Source organism: Falco naumanni, chromosome 5, assembly GCF_017639655.2.
Source record: "Falco naumanni isolate bFalNau1 chromosome 5, bFalNau1.pat, whole genome shotgun sequence".
In the NCBI taxonomy this organism is placed as follows: Eukaryota; Metazoa; Chordata; class Aves; order Falconiformes; family Falconidae; genus Falco; species Falco naumanni.
Window position 1 is genome coordinate 72,347,802 of NC_054058.1, and position 13,645 is coordinate 72,361,446.

The 13,645-nt window shown below is 56.9% G+C and overlaps 1 protein-coding gene across 11 annotated transcripts in view; it reads right to left on the reverse strand.

The window, feature by feature from the left end:
• The window catches only part of SBF1 (SET binding factor 1), an 87,536-nt gene that overhangs the window by 16,789 nt on the left and 57,102 nt on the right, over positions 1–13,645 (reverse strand). For 7 of the 11 annotated variants that reach the window (XM_040595175.1, XM_040595171.1, XM_040595174.1 and 4 more), the window contains exons 5-18: positions 12,893–13,003; positions 11,000–11,023; positions 9,701–9,806; positions 9,036–9,168; positions 7,461–7,569; positions 6,483–6,596; positions 5,636–5,713; positions 4,965–5,078; positions 2,705–2,833; positions 2,394–2,492; positions 1,571–1,775; positions 1,096–1,208; positions 442–591; positions 235–303 (exon numbers count right to left, since the gene is read on the reverse strand). In XM_040595175.1, coding sequence (XP_040451109.1) covers positions 235–303; positions 442–591; positions 1,096–1,208; positions 1,571–1,775; positions 2,394–2,492; positions 2,705–2,833; positions 4,965–5,078; positions 5,636–5,713; positions 6,483–6,596; positions 7,461–7,569; positions 9,036–9,168; positions 9,701–9,806; positions 11,000–11,023; positions 12,893–13,003 — 1,554 coding nt within the window. The remainder of the gene's footprint in view (positions 1–234; positions 304–441; positions 592–1,095; positions 1,209–1,570; positions 1,776–2,393; positions 2,493–2,704; positions 2,834–4,964; positions 5,079–5,635; positions 5,714–6,482; positions 6,597–7,460; positions 7,570–9,035; positions 9,169–9,700; positions 9,807–10,999; positions 11,024–12,892; positions 13,004–13,645) is intronic. The other 4 variants (XM_040595176.1, XM_040595177.1, XM_040595173.1 and 1 more) reach the window with 1 other exon arrangement.

Sequence of the window (13,645 nt, forward strand, 5' to 3'; positions counted from 1 at the left end):
GGTGTTCCAGCTATCTTTGGAGCCCTGGGTCCAGAGACTGGTGCAGCCAGCCTGGCCAGCCTCGCAAGCGGTTGAAAGCTACTGGGCAGGACGTTGTACTCTGAGAAGCAGCGAGGGGACAATACGCCCTCAGGCTGGCTGCAGCGCAGGCTCCCTGTCCTTCAGCCTGTGGCCTCCAAGGCCTTCCGAGTCTGCAAGGGCCGCACAGGGGGTCAGGATACTGCAGGTACTCACTCGGCAGAAAGCGGTGACCAGCGGCAAGAGAGCGGCTGCAATCCCATGCTCGTCCATGGCAGTGCAGTCCTGGGGAAGAGCAGAGATGTTAAAAGGGGATTCGCTGCAAGACCCCCTAGATCCACTCCAATTCCTGCGCGGTGCTGTCTCCCACATGGGGAGACGAGCTCCTTCTGAAGCGATGCGCTCTCCCCAGCTCTCTCCTACCTGCAAACAGCAGTTCATCATGCGGATTATGAAATCAAACTGCTGGTGATCCAGCACCGCCCGGTTCTGCTGCACGTGCAGGTTCAGCTCCTGGGTCAGGCAGTGCCTGGCTGCTCGGCCCTTCATGGCACGCAGCACAGCAGGGAATAGCTGCAGAGGAAAAAAGAAGTCATGTAGCAGAAAGACAGGGCCCAGCGGAGCTCTGGTCAGGCAGTGAGTTCAAGGTCAGCACACAATGAGGAGGTGCAGGACAGGCTTCATGTCCTGGTTGTGCTGGCTGACACCAGGGTGTTTACAGACAGTCATCCGCACTCGGATGTGGAGGCGAACCAGAGCAAAATTCCGCATCTGGCCAGCTGGAGCACAGCCCTGGGAGGTTCCTGCTCAGGACCTCAGCCCCATTATCTCCGCGGGACAGACCCTTGGGGTACCGGGAGACACAGAAATAGTGCTAAGCTGGTGCAGTGGAGTGATCAGCCAAAAGCCCAGGAACACAACCAGGAGGAGCAGTGCTGAGTGGAGAACATATGGCAACAGAGCTGGGCAGCAGAGATCGGGACACAGGCAGGGAATGTCCACTCCAGCCTGCCAGGGAGGAGCAGCAGAGCAACCCCCCGGCTCTACCCCCTCAACCACCTTCAGGGCCCCCCTCACCTTTTTGGCTTCTAACATTTTGTTTTCAAAGACGTAGGAGATGCAGTTCCTGACCACCTCCAGGCGACGGGCACTGTTGGCCAGGGCGTTGCCGTTGCGCTCCATGATGGCAGCTGGGGAGAGAACTGCCTGTTAATTCCATCAGGGCAGGACTTTCACCCCTGGGAGGGGAGAGACGGGTGCCCCCTCCCCTGCTCCACAAGGGCAAGGGTCTAGGCTCCAAGAGCTCATGCTGGAAGAATACTACGGGGCCTTCATCCATCCTCTCACACTGGCTGGTAAGACTCCAAGGAGCTCTAAGCAGCCCAAGGGGCAGAAGCCGACAAGGACAATGCTGCTGCTTCTCCAAGGCACATTTTGCTCATGTGGGACCCTCAGACATGCCGTAGTATGAAGAGGAGCCAGCAACACCATGGTAAAGCTCCTCCTGAGCAGGGTTTCTCACCACAGGGAAAGGCCCTCTGCACACACGTACCAATGGGGGGTCCCGATGGCACCATGCATTTCTTCTCTGCCTTCACAGCAGGAGGAGCTGTCTGCAGCTTGGCAGTGGCCTGGTCGATGATCCACTGCACTGTCCCCTCATCCAAATGGGGAAAAGGCTTCTGGTGGAGACGCAGATGACAGCCTTCTGTGGGCTTCTGCACCTTGTGCATGGTCACCGCGGGGTACGGGTTCTCCTGGCACAGCAAAGACAGTTTCTTTTCAGGCGTACGTCTGTATCATGTGTCCTCTCCCAGGCCAGGAGCTACAGCAAGGCAGCCTTCAGCAACCTCGTCTGCTCTGAGGCCAAATGGCCTCCCAGCTGGTATCTACAACCCCCAAAAACCTACAGCCCTAAGGGCAGGATGTCTGGGCAGCAGTGCTGGCATGCTCTGCTCCCAGAAGCTGCAAGAACAGCTCGCTTTGGCCCTGACCACAGCCACGAGCAAAGCACCATGCAGGAGCTCCATCCTGAGATGGCCAAGAGCCCCACAGGCACTGCTCTGCTTTCAGAGGACCTTCACTGGCCTGCCCTGGATCAGACGAGCACAGTTGCTGCTCTGGAGCAAAGGCATGGAGTGCATGATGCCCCGGCCACCTGAAACCGAGGAATCCCACTCCTGGGAGCAGCTCACACCAGGCCAGACATTTCTGCGCACATCAGCAGGTGCCCTGCCACATGTGACAGCACAGGGTAGGACAGGATCACACACCACAAGGATCAGTCCCAGCAAAAGCTTACGGAGGGAGGACAGACCAACCAGGGCTCCAACCCAAGCTCTCCCTGCCCCATCCCTTGGGTCTCCAAGACTCACATTTTTGTAAAGTTTCTCCGCCAACTCCTTGATGTGCCGCAGTATTTTCTGCTTGTTCCCCTCTTCTGCACGCATGCGCTTCACTTCGTAAGCCACAAGCTGGGGGAAGAGATGGGTGAGAGGAGCAGCTGCCTGCTGGACAGGATCTGGCCACCCTTCCCATCCCCTGGCTCCAACCCACAGCGCAACGCCGCAGCCAGAGTGTTACTGCAGATTCCTGGCTCATTCCCTCCAGGGGAAGGGAGAGCTGAGCGGAGCAAGGATGCACGGGATGGTCAGGCAGGGGGTACTGCTCCCACACTGCTGCTTACCTCATCGAACAGGTCAATCGAGCGGTACGGGGCCCCCCGCTCAGTCACAAAGCCAGCAAACGCCATGCCCTCCAGCACCTTGGTGAGGAAGTCATCCTCCGTCAGCCCCCTCTGCCCAAGGAAGGCTGCCTGGAAGAGGGGAGAGCACACACTCGTCAGCAGCGCTGCCCAGGCATAAGTCACTCCAGCTGACATGGCAGTGTGGGTGATGCTGTTACCGCTGCAAAGAGCGGGTGCCTGGGTGGCAGCGGGACCATGCCATCTCCTTCCCTGCCCAACGTCAGCACAGGGACAGAGTTTGCACAGAAACCTGTGCCTCTGGCCTGCAAGCGAGAGGAGCATTTGCAGCAGGACACAGTTGATGGCAAGTGAAAGGCACAGCATCAGCCCTCGTGTGCACCCCAGGGGAAGCAGGGCCACAGCGGCCACAGGGTCCTTTGGGAGCTGTGTTAAGGACCTCACCCTGAGCAACGCTTGTTCACCTCACCTCTCTCCTGACCATGGCTCTGAAGGCACCTCTCACCATCCCCAGGAGCCCAAAGCACCAGGTTTCCCGTGTCTGCAGAAAGCCCTTAGGACTTGCCCCTCAGCAGATGAGCATGGGAACTGACCCCACCCAGAACCACCAGCTATGGCACATCACTTGCCTTCAGAAGCAGCTGGTGGGGAACAGCTTTTGGTCCTCCAAACACCCTTGCCCGCTCGCTGCACACTGACTCACTGAGTGGGACAGGATGAGGATGCTACGCAGGGACTGCTCTTCCGCAGCCCTGACGACACTACGGACCTCTGGACCACTATGCCACCTACACTCGCCCTCCTCACCCCTCTGCAGAGGAGCTGGAGCAGCCTCTTTCCAGGGGAAGGAGCCGAGAGGTGCAGAGCTTGGTACTGGAGTCACAGGCACTGCACCAGAACATGGACTGCTGAGTGCCATGGCCCTAAACCCACTGTGAGAGAAGCACAGATGTTGCTGTGACCAAAGCAGCTAAATAAGTGAAACTCAGGTTATTCTGTACCGCATACTGTTGCTACACAGAGTGATTTTTATGAAATGGAAGTTCATTATACTTTATTCATTGTAAAGCAGTTTTATGAAAGGACATTTTCTCACATTTACTGCATGTTTATGATTTTATGGCACTAGTGAATCTTTGTCAGGCACCTGTTGGGAATCTTTATTGAGCATAAAAATATAGCTCAAAACTCCTATGAACACACTGCTGACTCAGAGACAAGGCATTTTACAGCGCAGAGCAGCACTGGTGATACACGAGTCCAGGCCGTGCACAGTGCGTGCGTGCTTGCATGCGCTCTCCTGGCACACTTTTGTAGGTACAAGGTGTTGCCCCCTTGGCCTTACAACAGGCTGGGCAGAGCAGGCAGGCACAGGCAACAGGAAGGCTCCTGCCTGCTTGTCCTCAGTGACCTTGACCATGCAGCAGGGAGGGCACAGATGTTTGCAGGTTGTGTGATGTGGCCACGGCAAGCTGCAACACTTGAGTCCCTCTACTCTTGCTCCCACAGTCTGTTGCCTTCTCCTGCGTTAGGTCTCCTCCATGGGTACCCAAACACTTCAAACTTTTCCCTGCTCTCCCTGCCCTCCCAGCCTTTCTGGTACAGCTAACACCCCAAAAGCACCAGGGGAGGCAGGCCCTGCCTTCGTCCTCTTCCCAGATCTTAAGAAAATCCCTAGCTCCAGGCCAGGATGTGAAGGACAGCTTCCATGAGCCTCAAAGGTTGCTTGACACCAGGCACAGGGGACACCAGCTGCACTGCATCTGACCACCCACAGGCATAAACAGGGAAGCACTGTCTTGACCCATGAGACCTGGGGATGGTCAAGGACAAACACGGGATGCAGGTGGACCCAGGATTGGTGTAGGACAGGTCACTTGCTGGAAACACAGGACTGTCTTCAAGATACAGCTGTATTAGTGCACACCTCTCCACAGATCAGCTCTCCCCAACCTCTGCCCAGCCCACCTCAAAAAGTTATTCCATAGGACAGAATGAAAAAACAATTCTGCCGTGTGGACAGGAGGCCGTAGAGCAGATGGAGCCAAGTCACTGCAGAAACAAGCTCCCTGCATTCCCTTGCTGGCCAGGTCCCAAAAGCTTCCTCCCTTCCCCACCACACAACTCCCAGAAGTGGCTCTTTTCCCTCTGGGAGCTGCTTCCCATCCTCAGACTGAGGCCAGGCTGGTGGACCCGGCATGCCAGAGGTGCCTGCACACGTGTGCCCGTGCCAGCACCTCACCTTATGGAATCGGATGACTGGCTCAGGATGGATGCGGATTATGTGCAGGCACCAGCGATAGCCTTGAAGCAGCTGTGCAAACAAGCGGAGGAAGACAGCACGGATCTCCTTATCCTGTGAAGAGGGAAGGACAGCATAGTCAGTGTGGTCAGGCAGAGGGTGCAGACAAGCCAGCTCATGGGGGCAGGAGTTTACACCCAGCAAAGAGGCAAGGGGATCAAACGACGTGTCAGGGTCAGGTTCTGCTGAGCAGGGCAGGAAACTCAGCAGAGATTCCAGAGAAAAAGGTTGGATTTGCTGTTCTGTCACCCCTGCACAGCACCCCCGATGCTGCACACAAGAGGAAAAAGGAGCTCTCACAGCCCCAGGCTTTGCTGAAGTGCCCGAACATTTGGTGTCTGTCTCCAGTCCCTTCTCCAGCGCAGCAGTAAACCCGGTAGCCCCTGTCCATGGGCCAGCTACCGAAACGGCACTGCTGGCTTCCAAGCCATGGCTCAGAGCTGTGGCCTCGGTGACCTGGCTGTACTGCGCTTTGCCTCCTAACCTCAGCAACATCAAGATGGAGATGGGCTTGAAATTGTGCCTGTCTGCTCCACGCCCAAGAAACAGGGTGTCCCAGGAAGGACAGCAGCCTCGCAGGAGGGGTCCCCCTTCCTCCCTGCTCCGCTCACCTGCATTTTGAGAGAAGAGGCAGAAATCGTTGAAGGGGGGAATGCAAGATCTGCCACCTCCAGCTCTGGGTCCAAGACCTGCACAGACAAGGCACAAAGCACACTCAGGCACAGGCCTGGGGGAGGGGTCTCTACCTTCACAGCTGGAAAAAGCAAAGCATCATTCCCCAGAGACCCAACAGCACCCACAGAAAAAGTCCAAGGGGCTTGAAAACAAACCTACGTGGCTGGAACCACCAGGTATCAAAAAACCCTCTGCTGTGCAAGGAAAGCCTCAAGGCCTGACTCTTTCCTTGTGAAGCCCCGCTGCCCAGAGCCCAGACCTGGGCACAGCTCGGTGGGCTGAGGGCAGTGGGGAAGGGGGAGCCACTCCAGCTCTGCTGGGGAGACGTATGCCGCAGGAGGGCTGGGGGCTCAGCACAGAGAGGCTGCAATAGAGCCACCCCCCCATCTCCCCCCAGCCACAGGCGAGGAGCAGAAGCTGAGGCATGCAGCATTTGTTTGGCACGGCTGTCCTGGGCCCACTCTCACATGGCCAGCAGTCTCTGGGAAGACATGAGCAGCCAGAAAAGCTTCAGGGCGGCAGCTGCTTCCTGCCCACAGGCTGGGAGCCAGCTGCCCGATTCCCAGAAACCTTTGGCAGAAGAACCCCCGACTCCAGCACTACCATGCACCGAAGACCACCAGGATCAGGAAAGGTCTCCTGTGACACAGCCAGCAGGACTCCCAGGGTATGGACCTCTGCTCTCAGAGGAGTCCCTGCTGCTCCATTCCCAGCAACCCCTGGAAACGTGTCATTCCCGAGGTGCTCACACCCCGTGGATGGGGGAAAGGCTGCAGCACTTACCATAGAGAGGGCTTCCCGGGTCTGCTGGAGCAGTGGTTCAGGGAGCAGGGAGATATGTACACATTCTGGGACATTGACTGTCCCACCGTCCAGGTCTGCGATAACAACATCCAGCTGGAAGAGGCAGGACAGGCATGAGAGAAGGCCAGGCTTTCTGAGACACCCTCCCCACCACCTCCTGCTGGGTGATGGAGAGCTAGCGAGGGAGTAAGCCCAGTTCAGGAGAGGAGGGTTTGGGAATGGTGTCTGTCTCCTCTCCCATCTTCTGTGAGCAGTCTACTAGCCCTCAGTGGTTATCTTCTCTTATCTATCATCGCCAAACCCTTGCATTTGCCAACACACAAGCTATACAGGGAACCCATTGCTTCCTGCAACGAAGGTGGCAGGGGGAGGACAACCTGGCAGGAGAGGGATGAAGGTCTGCTCAGCAGGTACATGCCACATCTCTGTGACACCAGACCCCTCGGTACCTTATCAGCCTGGGTGAGCTGTGAAAATACTGACCCTGGCCCAACACAGAGGCGATCCTGCTTAACCAAAGTGGCGCGCCGCAGTTCGTTCAAAAGGCTGCACGAAAGCTTGCTTCAGTTTAGATCAGACTCATTACGCTTTGCTTTAATTCAGTTTCTAAACTGAAGTCTGAAGTGCCAACACAGCCTCCTGGACCAGCGCTGCCAGCTGACTTTCCAAATCCAACCCTCAGTTAACCCCAGCTGTTTGTGTGCAGGCTCTGCAGCCCAGAGCCCCATGATGCAGGGCCCAGCCAGCCCTGCCCGGCTTGTGCGGCACGCCTGGACTGCAGCCCGGGCTGGCCAGCCCAAACAAGCAGAGCCTGTGCAAGCTGGCGCGCTCAGCCTGCTGACCCAGGCACCCTCAGAACAACATTTGCTGCTATCTGAGACTGTTGGCACACAACCTCTGCTGCTTCCTTGAACTGCTTCTGCTCCTGGCACAAGGGACAGGGTACACAAGTCTCACCAGCTCCTGCGTCTCCGACTGGAAGATGGAGTGGACTCCGATAATGAAGGGTGTCGGCGTGCTCAGTACCTCAAGGAGTTGTGCAGGCAAGATGGGCACGTACGTGAAACTGCAACCAAAAAAGAGCATCGCTGTAGCCAGTTGAGCCCTGCTCTCTACCCAAGCATCATCCTCAACACTGGCAGATTTTTTAGTAGGGCCTGTAGCAATAGGACAAGGGGGAACGGTTTCAAAACAAAAGAGGGCAGATTTTGATTAGATATCAGGGAGAAATGTTTTACTGTGAGGGTGGTGAGGCACTGGCACAGGCTGCCCAGAGAAGCTGTGGCTGCCCCATCCCTGGAAGTGTTCCAGGCCAGGCTGGACGGGGCTTGGAGCAACCTGGTCGAGTGGAAGGTGTCCCTGCCCCTGGCAGGGGGTTGGAACTAGATGGTCTTTAAGGTCGCTTCTAACCCAAACCATTCTGTGATTCTAAGATGCTCTGGCCCTGGTCTTATAATCTAAGTCTAAGCGAGGGAGAGGTTTCCAGCAGAGCAACTGAACTCCAAAAGAAAGCTTTCTTTGAAATACAAATAGCCTTTCTGCAGCCTCAGGGTACGGCAGGCCAGTGTGGAAACAGTGCAACAGGCACTGGCAGCAACAGTGGCCTGTCTATCTTGGCTGTCCTACCTGGGTGATGTGCAAACAGCCCCAGTGGTGCCCAGTCAGTGAGCCAGTGTCCCCTTCCCTGGCAAGGCCCCATGGGTCAACAGCATCACTCGTTCCCCAGGGTTGGGGCAAGGGGGGTGCCAGCCATCCCACAGGAATCACCGTGGCAGCTTGGCCACCACCACCGGCATCTTAACAACAGCCCTGTATGCACATGTCCTTTCTAGGGAGGGCAGAATTTGCACCACAGCTTTCTGGAAGCCTCCCAGTGTTCAGCCCCTCCATTCAGCAAGACTTTGCACCTGGGGCTGGAATGGAGGGCTGCCAGCAGAAGCGATGCACTGGGGCTCTGTGCTCTGCTGCAACACAGCTGAGAGAAGGGAAAGGGGATGGATTCTGGAGAGACAAGCACCTCTGGCCTCTCCCACATGCACCATGGGGTGATCACGCACTGCTGGACCATGTCCCACAGCCTGACAGGTTTGCTTCCCTCTGTCAAGAGCTGCCACAGCTCAGAACAGTGCATGCTAGCTGCTCCTGGAGCTACAGACACTGCTGATAATGCCTCACTCCGTGCTTCCAGTGCTAGAGCTCCAGTCTTGCCCTAGAGAGGAGGGAGGCAAGGGTGGGAAGTTCACACCCTTTCGCTGCTGTGGACGCACTCTGGAATTACATGGCTGTGCATGCCAAAGGCTTCAGGAAAGTGGCTTTTAGCACAGCCAGGATCTGTGGGCATTCACCTAGCTGACGCTTTGCCAAGGGTGCCCAAAACGCAGTTATACCAGCTATGAAACTAGGAGGCAGCAAGGGTGTGAAGCGAAGGGGAGTCAGGACAGCCAGCACGGGCTTGGCAGGCAGCTGTGCCCCAGCTGGCTCTGGGGTGCTGTTGGAGCACCAAGGGGCTTCAGGAGCTGTGGGTTCCCTCACCTGTACTTGAGGGGGAACATAAGTGCAAGGAGAGCCCGGCAGGCATCGGTCAGCCTCTGGTAACTGCTGGAGAGAAATAGGATCTTGTGTTCAGTAAGCGCTGCACAGAAGAGATACAGCACATTGGTGATGCCTGGGAAGAAAGGGAGACAAGAGCACTCAGAAACGAGGGTTCCCCTCTCATACCCCACCAGAGACTACCAATCCCCACCCCCCATCTCCACGTTCTGCCCAACAGAGGAGCTCAACACCCTCCTGAAGAGCCACTTTGGGGCCGCCCAGGTACACACTCCCCCAAGGAAGCCCCTCTTCTGAGAGATGCTCAGCAGCTCCCTGGAGCTGCCAGTGTCCTTTAACCAGAGGCGCAGGGCTACCAGCAGCACACCTCTGGGCACTCCCTCCTGCTACCCAGGCTGTTTCTCATGAGATCTGGCCACATGTCCGCAGCCGAGCTGCCAGACTCCTGCCCTCCTGGGAAAGGGAAGGCAAAGCGGGGCCAGGGAGGGCTCAGTCTGAGGTGGCTGCAGCTGGAAGAGAGCCCTGAGCTGGCAAGCCAGGCTCAGGAGCACGGTGGGAAGTGACGTGCAGGGAACTCCAGCCCAGGACTCAGCCAGCTGGCTTTGGCACTGGATGTGATGAGAAGGAGGCATGGGGAGAAGTCTCACCAAGCTGGCGGAAGAGCAGGGCCACGCTGCAGCTGCTGACAGGAAGCGAATCATTGATGGGTGTCTGGATCACCTGCCTGTCCCCTGCTCCCAGCGAGATCGTCCTCTGCAAGAGAAAACAGACTCAGTCACTGGGCATCCACCCAAGCAAGAGGTGACCACAAGTGTGAAGTTCAAGCCAGCTGCATGCCGCCTCTCCAAGCCGGCAGCAGCCTGAATACCTGCCGTGCACAGGGCCAAGGCCGCCGTGCCCTCGGCACAACCCTCGCAGCCAGTGGGGCAGCGTGTCCTACCACGGCACACTGCCTCATGGCAGCACAGCTGGAGCAAGGCTGCTGCAGGAAGAGGGAGGAAGACCCTGCAACAAACACACGCCGTGTGCCTGACTGGGGCCACAGGCTAAGGGGAGGGATGAGACCTGCCAAAACAGCTGGCATGAACAACTCCTCAGTGGCTGGCCACGAGACCTGCACTGGAATGTAGCACACGAGAGCTCTCCAGGACCACGCAACCAGAGCGGAACTGTTCACCTGTGCCATGCCCAGCCAGCGCTGCCAGGCAAAGGAGCAGCACCAGCTCCGCAGCCTCTCCTGTCAGACAGGGAGTGCCCAGGCAGTGTGAGCAGGCCTGATGGCTCCTGGTAGAAGGGCTGGGGACAGACAGACTAGGCACAGTCTCATTGCTTCTTCTCCAATACCATTTTTTTCCCAGACCTAAGCTCATTCCCAGTGGCACAGGGAACACAACACATCCCCACCCTCTCTCCAGGCCGCAAGGACTGGGGCAGGACCAGATCACTGGCCCTCTTCTCCTCTTTCTACACCTCTCTAGGGAAAACACTCCCCTGCAATAGCAGGTTTCGCCATGCAACCCACCTCCTTGCTCAGCCCCCTGCAGCCGCAAGAGCTCACGCCACCACAACAGCCCAGATATCTGCTTCTGAACCGCCCTTCTGGCAGAGCAGAACAAGCACCCCTGACCTGGTCTTCCAGACCTTCCAGAGCAGGTCACCATGTTTTCACAACCCCCAGGGGAGCGTGCTCATGGAGAGGCAAACAGTGCACAGCCAGCCTGCTGCGGGGCAGGAACGCATCTCCCTTCCCCGGCGCCCAGGCACACGCTCCCCGCTGCCCATCAGCGTGACACAACGCAGACACACGCATAGCTGAGGGTGCTCTGAGACTAACAGTGCCCGAGCGTCCACCGCTGCACCAGTGGCAGCCTGTGCCACCCTCCAGAAGAATAAAAGAGAGGTCGCTAACGAGGAGAGAGACCCAATGAAAGAAAAGGTGTGCGTACCGCTGCTTCGTCGTCCGCGTCAAGCTGAGATAGAGACAGACAGAGATAGCACAGTCAGTTAGAAACACACAAAGACAGCAAGACAACAGGGAAGACGAACACAGGCAGAGGCCAACAACAAGCAGGGACCAATAATCTCGGAGAGGAGAGATGCACACACGCACAAAGCAAAAGCAAGAGCTACCACACTGGAAAAGGGTGTCTGGACACAGCAGGAGAACAGGTAAAGCACGGGAAGGGAAGTGCCACCAACAGACTGTCCTTCCCGTAGCACACTACTTGTTCCCACAGCATGAATTGATCCTGCAAGAACCGGGAAGTGATAAATAATTGTGCCAAAAAGCACTGTTCAGCGAGCCACAGTGGCTCGAAAAGCCACCCTGTCTGAACAGTCTCTCCTCTCCCGTAATGCTGCTTACACGTCCTGCTGGGGAGGAACCAGATCTGGGCAGATCGCGCAGGAATGCTATGGCTCTCGCCCTCAGCCAGAGCAAACCCAGGATGCTTGGCACAAGTCACAGCCCCCTGGGTGTGGGCAGCACCCTGCTTTCTTCTCTGGAGGACTCAGATATGACTGGCATCCATCCCCCTCCTGCAAATACCAGGACCCGCATTGCTCTGGATTATTAAAGGAAGCACCGAACCTATGGCGGGAGCCCAAGGGGCACCGCTCCTGCCCAGCAGAAAGCACCAGCCCAAGAAGCCTGCACAGACACACAGGTTCATGACAGCAGCCTCCCCTCATGGTCACGGGCTGCAGCGGTGGAAGAAAGCTGTCTCTAAGCACCAGCAACCTGCAGTGCTGCCCCAGCCTTGCAAAGGCTCCTCCACTTGAGTGCAGCCTGGGTGAGAGAATTAGATGGCATTTCTTGCTGGGGGAAGTGGAGCTCAGCTGGAAGTGAAGCCACTGCAGGAGACAAGTGCACATCCACAGTTACGTTCCAGGCATTAGCATGGCAGAAGAGCTCCAGGGCATTACGCTGCTCTCTCTGAATGCTTCCTGCCAGAGGGTCCAGCTGGGCTCTCTCCACTTCTGTCAGCTCCAAGTCAGCTCCAGTTAGCACTTCCCTACCCATCCGCTGCTCACACGAGCGAGTGAGCCCAGCTGGCCTTCCTAGAGCAGGAGGAGGACTGCTAGAGGAACACATGGCTCAGAGAGGAAAAAACAGGAGGAGAAACTGAGTTCTGGGCACAAGCGAGGCTGTTGCTCCTCAAGGCCTGTCCATCAGAGATGCTGGCCATACACAGGCAGAAGCCAGCGGTTTGGAGAGCTCCAAGCTGCTCATCTGGCAAACGTTAGCCTTACTTGGCCCGTCTCCCTACAGCTGACTCGTCCCTGCTCTCACAGATGGCCCGTGACCACTTGGCTCTGGAGCAGCTCTCCAGGCAATCAGGCAGGGCTGAGCGGAGGCACAAGACCTCCCTGAAGCAGGAATGACCAGAGGCCATGGCGATTGTTTGCACAGATCGATCAGTGACTACGTAAGCCAGCTGGCAGTCGAGCCACCCAGTACTCCCTCCTGGAGAGAGCAAGGAGCCCAGATCAAGCTGCCTAGTCATGGCAAGCTGCAGCTAAGCAAAGCAGCAAGATCCTCTCAGCTGATGTAGTTGCTGAGTGGCTCCAAATCACAGAGGTTTGTTGTTTCTACTTTTAAGCACTTGGGAAGGCACTGCCTGTGCTAGCCAAGCACTTGTCAGTAGCAGTGTACTGCAGCAGCTCCTCAGTTGCCAGTGCACCAAGCCAGACTCTGCCCACGAGTCAAATCAACCTTGCTCAGCTCACCCCAGCACAGCAAAGCCAGAATACAGCTGAGCAAAACATCCCTGCTTCTGTCAGAGCTGCTCAGGAGGCAGAAGCACAGATAGGTAAGAGGGAAGGGGCAGGTGACCCACCTGAGCTCCGCCAGTGATGGGGATGGTACATGTCAGGAGGTTCCCGATGACATTCTCCAAGGACACACTCAGTCCGTCCACATAGATGGTATAGATCAAACCCAGGCTGTTCTGGAGAGGAAAGCACAGCACAGCTGAGCATCGGGGTGGGAAGCAGATGCATACAGGTGCAGCTGGGGAGGCCCTCTAGTTTGGAGCACCATTGCATGGAGGGGTTCCCGGTACTTGCTTCCAGACAGAAACACACCCTGTGACAGTCAATTCTCAGGTGTAGTGCTTGAGGTCTTCCCCCTCAGACCTCTCACAGTGAGTCCTCATCAGCAGGGACAGGATATTAGCACGTGCTCAGCTTGCTTCCAGCCAGCAACACCTCCCCATTCCAGCACTGACCCCACCAGAGCTGTCCCCAGATGCGTCCCTGGGCTAGAGCTCAGAAGGAGCAGTACAGAGGTGTTTCAAAAAGCTCCGCAGGCAGAGGTGCCTGCAAACAGCTGGACTTCCCCAGCACCCCCAAGCACACCCAGTCTCTGCAGATTTGCGTCGGGTCTCCCAGAAACCCCAAGTAAGGGATGGGAAGGAGACTGACCTCTCCACACAGGGCTTCCCAAGACACCTGTCTGGGCCCTGCTCTGCTTGCAGTCTGCCCAGCATTTGGACACTGCCCGTAACAACATGCTTTAACTTTTGGTCAGCCATGAACAGGGCAGTGAGACTAAATGATCATTGCAGGTCCCTTCCAACCAAAATATTCTA